The sequence below is a fragment of the Ranitomeya variabilis genome, chromosome 2 (genome assembly GCF_051348905.1).
Source record: "Ranitomeya variabilis isolate aRanVar5 chromosome 2, aRanVar5.hap1, whole genome shotgun sequence".
Taxonomy (NCBI): Eukaryota; Metazoa; Chordata; class Amphibia; order Anura; family Dendrobatidae; genus Ranitomeya; species Ranitomeya variabilis.
Window position 1 is genome coordinate 1,040,756,000 of NC_135233.1, and position 7,585 is coordinate 1,040,763,584.

General features: G+C 43.0%; 1 protein-coding gene across 1 annotated transcript; it reads right to left on the reverse strand.

The window, feature by feature from the left end:
* Positions 1-1,453: 1,453 nt before the first annotated feature.
* On the reverse strand, positions 1,454-6,842 carry ODC1 (ornithine decarboxylase 1). Its single transcript, XM_077291428.1, has 11 exons — positions 6,547-6,842; positions 5,544-5,690; positions 5,304-5,447; positions 5,040-5,213; positions 4,478-4,650; positions 4,134-4,268; positions 3,845-4,010; positions 3,568-3,730; positions 3,365-3,480; positions 2,155-2,369; positions 1,454-1,894 (listed from the first exon to the last, which is right to left on the reverse strand). The coding sequence occupies exons 3-11, from the start codon at positions 5,403-5,405 to the stop codon at positions 1,756-1,758; spliced, it is 1,383 nt and encodes a 460-aa protein (XP_077147543.1). The 5' UTR covers positions 5,406-5,447; positions 5,544-5,690; positions 6,547-6,842; the 3' UTR covers positions 1,454-1,755.
* Between the last annotated feature and the right edge of the window lie 743 nt (positions 6,843-7,585).

Genomic DNA, 7,585 nt, shown 5'->3' on the forward strand with positions numbered 1-7,585 from the left:
ATATCATTTTTGTGACTAAAAAGTTAAATGTTCATTTTTTACTTCCATGTTGCTTCTGCTGCTGTGAAACACCTGAAGGGTTAATAAACTTCTTGAATGTGGTTTTGAGCACCTTGAGGGGTGCAGTTTTTAGAATGGTGTCACTTTTGGGTATTTTCAGCCATATAGAACCCTCAAACTGACTTCAAATGTGAGGTGGTCCCTAAAAAAAATGGTTTTGTAAATTTTGTTGTAAAAATGAGAAATCACTGGTCAAATTTTAACCCTTATAACTTCCTAGCAAAAAAAAAATTTGTTTCCAAAATTGTGCTGATGTAAAGTAGACATGTGGGAAATGTTATTTATTAACTATTTTGTGTCACATAACTCTCTGGTTTAACAGAATAAAAATTCAAAATTGCGAAATTTTCAAAATTTTTGCCAAATTTCCGTTTTTTTCACAAATAAACTCAGAAATTATCGACCTAAATTTACCACTATCATGAAGCCCAATATGTCACGAAAAAAACAATCTCAGAATCGCTAGGATCCGTTGAAGCGTTCCTGAGTTATTACCTCATAAAGGGACACTGGTCAGAATTGCAAAAAACGGCAAGGTCATGAAGGGGTTAACTGAGCACAGGCACCTGATACTACTCTCCCATAAGACATAGCCCGTTGGGAGCAGCAGTCTCAGCCTGTTTTTTTTTTTGTTTTGTTTTTTTTAACTGCAGGTCAGTCAGCTGCAGAATCACTGACATCTGCCAGCATGATCCTGCAGCACTGCAGTCGACAGTACCAGTGGTAGCGTTCCCGTGGGTGAGTCACAGCTGCAGGGTAGGGCTGACATCTGCCAGCATGATCCCACAGTGCTCTGATCGGCAGCTCCTGTCATCGCACGCACTGATGACAGGGGAAAATAAGGCCCACAACATATACTGCTGGCTACAACAAAATGGCCACCATCTCCTCCCACAGCTGTGACCTGGACAGCCCTGTCACAGCTGAGAGGCAGGTGGAATGGCCTCAATGCAAGAGATACAGTTGGAGTCTGACTGTTGGCTCTTATGCCCATGGCTGCTGTAAGTGAGGTGTGCAAGTGTCGTTCCCAGACACATGCCCACTAGTCAAAATGGCAGCTCCCAGTGACACATTATAAACGCACACCTCTGAATCACCAGGGCTGTGGTATATCAAATGGGCTGATTCCTAAAATCTAGAATAAATTCAGTACAGTAGTACATGTGTTGTAAATTTTTCATAAGAATTTGGGAAGTTATGACATGTCCTATAAATGTCTGTTCTGTTCCTGAACAAAGGCTTTTATTAGAGATGAATCTGTGCCGCACTTTATGTACATGCTCAGTAGTGAAGCGGTACTGTGGTGTCAGGGAAATTCGGCAGAGTCCTGGGGATCACTATGCTTTGCACATTTGGTTTGTCAATTAGTGACTTGAGAAAGAATACCATGAGCTCAGAAATGTTAAATATTCTTTATTTGTAAAATGGGTTAAACAAGAAGAGGACAGTCTGCCAGTACACAAGCTAAAAATGCTTGGTGACAGCAATGTCTCTAATACAACTGAAAAGAATTTTTATTAAAAAAAGTTTCCATAGGAACACAGATAATTGTGACCCCATCTCATAGTCATCCATTTTGTTGCATTAATAATGAACGTTAAACTCTAGAACACAAAAGTTAAGTTGTGGTCCCAAATAACTACAGCTACATACATAGTAACTAAAACCTACCTACAGCAGATAAATAAAACAACTTTATACATTGACGCTTGCTGAAGTACAGGCTGCGGTACTCAGCTCCTTTCCACTCTCTTGGGCACAGGAAACATGAAGTGCGCTCAACTCTGGAACCTCAGGAACAATCCCATGCTCTTTGATATCGTGCATCAATTGCCTGAAAGGGTAAAAAGGGAGAACGTTACTACCAACAACTACCGTAACTAGCTCAGAAACCCAGCCAAAAGTTTCCTTTCCCATCTGCATGAGCATGCTGCAGATTATAGAGACCATACAAGATGAGGATTTTGCAGGCATGAGCATGCTGCAGATAGATTAGAGACCATGCGAGATCAGGATTTGCAGCAGATTGACAGAAATTCATTATGTCTTGACTTTGCCACAAACTATAGTCAGTGCTCGAGCACCATGTCTTACCAGTATGGCCTTGACATCACATAAAAGAGCGATGGTCTCTGGAATCCATTGAATGTTGAAGATGCAGCTACGGTGTACGCTCCCATGTTCTCAAACAGCATCCAGTCTCCAACCTGCAACTCCGGGAGGTCAAATCGCTCAACAATACGATCTAGGCCGTCACACGTTGGTCCCCAAATGCTGCTAGAGTAGTATTTTTCATCCATTTTAGGCTTCTGTAATGATAGACATCAGTTTTAGGCCACTGGGTCTTAAAGCAGATTAATCTCATGTTGGCAAATTCCCAATAGTAAAGTAGCCAACATGAAGCTACGCTGTATGGCCTTATGTTACCCGACTTTAATCCAGAGATTACAAGAGATTTTAAATCTTTGTTGGCTACACCCATCTAATAAGTTAGTCTAGTCACTGCCAGTCTGATTCAGACCCATTCATTACAAGAACAAATAATGACAAAACTAGAGTAGTCATGATTACTATCCTGCAAGTTTAAGGGACACTAGTGAGGATTTTATACCTCAACCTAAAAAGGATGCATGTAGAGGCACTCATGCAGAGTAAGGCTACGTTCACATTTGCGGTCTGCGCCGCAGCGTCGGGCGCCGCGTCATGCGCCCCTATATTTAACATGGGGGCGCATGGACATGCGTCGCACTTGCGTTTTGCGCCGCATGCGTCACCCGCGTCCGGGCGCAGAGGACGCAGCAAGTTGCATTTTTGCGGCGTCCAAAATCAATGGAAAAAAAAAAAAGGACGCATGCGGCGCAAAACGCAGCGTTGTGCATGCGTTTTGCTGCGTTTGTTTGCGTTGTGGTGCCGACGCTGCGGTGCACAACGCAAATGTCAAGGTACAGCTGTAAGCTACGTTCACAGTAGAAATATTAGAAACCTAGTATTAAAATTGTAGGTAAAGGAGCTGCACGTACTTCAGGGTGGGACATCTACCCCTACATCACCCACCTGTGCGCAACTGGTAGGAAAGAGTGAAGGAGAGCTGTAAGTGCAATGTCCCACCCTGAAGCACTTGCAGCTCCTTTACCTACAACTTCAATAAGGTATGGATTTAGCCAGTATCAGAGCTCCTGTACATACATGCCATTAACTTGAGACAAAGTGTGTCATGAGGATTTTAACTTTTGCTATTCCTCCCCCTTTCCAGAAACAGCACCTTTGCCAATAGGAAGCATTGGCCATTTAAGCTCCTAATTACCTTCTGTAACACAGGCTTAACATGAGCATGGTCATACAAGATGCAGTTGAAAGATCCATAGACGCCATCGTTGACATAATACATGAGTGTCTTGTCACAACTGGAGTCATCTTCATCTAAAATTGATACACAAGATTGTTAGATTACCTTAGCTTGCAATTTTAATTTTTATAAAAATTAAACCTTCATACACACACACACACCATCAGATCCAGTCTGTTCAGTCACCATAACCTTCTTTGCAATGATATTGACAGCGAGGGTGAAAGCTGAGGCCACGTAGTATCTTCCAGGTTCTGCAATAATTTGCACTTTGGAATCAGCCGGGAAGTATTTGTCTAGAGCGGGGTTTATTACAGCGGTAACCTAGGAGGAAGTTAGATGCACAGGTTCAAAGACACTGCATGGCACGCACTTAACCTCTAAATATTTACACGCCAAAGACTGACTCAACTATAGTCTCTCTGAATATAATCTAACCTCCTCGAACTTGAGCTTGACATCTTCAGATCCAGGAAATCCTCCACCGATGTCAAGTAAGTGCATATTAAACCCAAGCTCTTCTCCCATATCGAAGACGCATCGGGCATCAGAAACTGCTTGAACAAATGTCTGAGGGTCTGTGCACCCACTGCCAACATGGAAGCTGGTTTGGAAAAAAATAAATCTATTATATATAAAAATATAATGCTTGCATACAACTATTGATACACAAGTGCATAAATCCAAAAGCATGCAGAGGTACACTATTTTATAATTACATCCTTACCTTACACCAATGATATCCACATTGAGCTCCTTGGCACGTTCCAGAAGAATCCGGCTTGTTTTAAGAGTGGCTCCAAACTTTACACTCAGTCGACACACTGCTTTGGAGTCATCTGTGGCAATTCGCAGAACAAGCCTAAACAAGAGGGGGAGGGAAAAAAAAAAAAAAAATTTATAACAGAAACAATTAACCCATGTGGCAACAGATGAGGAACTTAAGACCTGGTGGCTTAGGAGACACATTTCCAGTATGTTGTATCAGGCCACACTTGTGGCACTAAACTAATGTAGTGTAAAGCCGATATTACAGTGGACGAGAGGCTTTGGGCGTTATGATACACTTACTTGGCATTTGGATGGTTTCTTGCCACTTTCATAAGTTCCACTTCACTGTCAAAGGTCATTTTCTCCACACCGCTGCTAGCAGCATACTTGATCTGGGAAACTTGTTTGCAGGGGTTGGCGTAGATAATTCTCTCAGGTGGAACACCAATACTTTGGACGAGTTGTATTTCAGTCTGGAAAAAAAAAAAAAAAAAGTTACTTAGTGTACAAAGCATTAAAATGTTTATCACTATATACCCTGTGCCATAAACTATATCTAAAGCCAAAAAGATTAGTACTCCACTCAGTCACTGGTACATTAAATATTGTCCAAGACGGCAACAAGGGTTAACAGACTTGGATGGGGAGGGAGGACTTTTTGAAATAAATATTACTCTTTACAAAAAGTCTTTAAGTTTGGATGGCCTTGGAGGGGGTAATCTAGTACCACATCAGGTGTGTGAGCATGGACCAATGTCTACACATAATGCAGGCGCCAAGTATCATGCTGGAGAATCAGTAAGTGTCGTTACCCTACTTGTTCAACTCCATACAGAGGATTACGGTACTCTTTTAAACTTACCTTGCTAGCACAATCAAATCCAGCCCCCAAGATGGACAGGGTCTTGACAATGGCCTTGCTATCATTGCATTTAACAGCATAAAATGGAGTGACTCTGGGGAGCGCTTTAAACCACCGAACATGCTTCTTCACGATATCCCCGAGATCAGCCACATAAAAGGCATCCTTGTCATCCTAAAATTTAACAGGATCAGCAATATAGAAACTGACAATAATGGCTGCATAAACACAGCCTCCCCCCACCCCATCAACTCTCAAACTTACAGATAAGGACACTTCATTGATCTTCTGCTCCAGGACATCGCGAGCAGAGAAGCCTTCCTCGAGGAAGCTAAAGTCAAAGTCTTCGTTGCTGAAGCTGTTCATTGTCTCAACGTAATAAAAGTCACAAGACGAGAATGCAACAAACTGAAGAGGGAAAAAGACACTGGTTACAACTCTGACATACAGGGACAGAAAAATAGCCATTAAAAAAAAAAAAGATTAATCAGCTCAGTCACTTACATGGACAAGTTTGAGATGGGGTTTATTACAAAGAGGGACTCAGCTTTGCACCCAAGGAGGCTCTCCGGTGAAATAGAAGCCTGGTAAGTACAAAACGAGCCCTACGCTCTCAAAAGAGGCGTTCTTTACTGCTGTGCTGCTGGCGTTCTGCAAGAGGGAGAAAAAAAAACAAAACTCATTAGTCATCATCGTAATCAGTTACGATCAATGGAAAAAAAAATAAAATATTTGAAACCAGATCCACTGCGTCATGCACCCAACCCATTTCATGAATGACCGAGCGGCTCCATCCGCCTCCACAGAAAGCTGCCTCGTGTCACTACAGGCAGGGAGGATCCTCAGCCGCCCAATCCGCTCTCCTGCCGGCTCCCATCTTACTCGCTGCCACCACCCGCTGCACCCAGCACTTGACAGCATGGGATAGTCCATCAGATTAGCCCCAAGTCATCCAGATCACCGCACTTATCCAGATACAGACTTAAAGAGGTAGCCCAGAAATAGAAAAACCGTGGCCCCCTCCTGCCTGTAGGTTACATCTGACACTGCAGATCGCCTCCATCCCAACCAGAGCTGTAGTATACCAGACAACTCATGGCCAGAAAGCAGCCATTTTAGTTCAGTTTTAAACAACCCTTTTAAGAGAGGAAGATTCACCCATAAAGCATAATCCCTGCCCTCATGGCCCAAAAACCCCACTATCTTTGCCTTACAAGCCATATGCTGGCGCTTTAGATAATGGATAAACTATGATGATGATGCTGGACATAAGAAAAAGCTCTCCAGGGTCTAATGTAATGAACCGAGTCGCGATAGTCACGATACAGATCCCCCACCTCATTCATACAGCCACGTGTGCAGCACCTACTCGCCATAAAGAGCTTACTAGCTACAAACTACGGAACGCAATAAAGTACAAAAGTGCTCAAAGAGCGAAACGCAAATTTCTCCTCAGTCCATGCCGGTACCGTAAAGACTTTCCCCGACCCCTCATGGAAAGACTTACCTTAAAAAGCATTTACGAAATCTGTACCCATCGAGGCACCAAATGCCCAGAAGAGAAGAAAAGTAACCACAAGGAGACCCGACACTGAACAGGGCTGGATATACCGGTCCGGACCGCACGCGCTCTCCTCGCCGCCCGCGAACCTGACACTGACTGAAATGATGCAGCCGGCGCTCGCTGCCTTTTATAGACGGGGCCTGCGTTGTCAGGGCGACGCGCCAGCTCAAACCAGCGCTGATCGGTTTACTCCAGGAGTCAGTCCGACCGCGCTTGGCGCGCAGCCACTCGCCTATTGTGACGTCACCGTCCGGCCGTGGTCGCGGGCAGGAAGGAGTGATGGAGGCGATATCTGTGTGGACAGACTAATAAAGAGTGTGCGATCCTGACACATAGCATCATATATGTGTATAATAAAGTGTGTGCGATCCTGACAGATATTATCATATATGTGTATAATAAAGTGTGTGCGATCCTGTCACATGGCATCATATATGTGTATAATAAAGTGTGTGCGATCCTGTCAGATATTATCATATATGTGTATAATAAAGTGTGTGCGATCCTGACAGATATTATCATATATGTGTATAATAAAGAGTGTGCGATCCTGTCAGCATCAAATATGTGTATAATAAAGAGTGCGATCCTGACAGCATCATTATATGTGTATAATAAAGAGTGCGATCATGTCAGTTATTATATATGTGTATAATAAAGTGTGTGCGATCCTGAAACATGGCATCATATATGTGTATAATAAAGTGTGTGCGATCCTGTCAGATAGCATCATATATGTGTATAATAAAGAGTGTGCGATCCTGACACATAGCACCATATATGTGTATAATAAAGAGTGTGCGATCCTGACAGATGGCACCATATATGTGTATAATAAAGAGTGTGCGATCCTGACAGCATCATATATGTGTATAATAAAGAGTGTGCGATCCTGACAGCATCATATATGTGTATAATAAAGAGTGCGATCCTGACACAGAGCATCATATATGTGTATAATAAAGAGTGTGCGATCCTGACA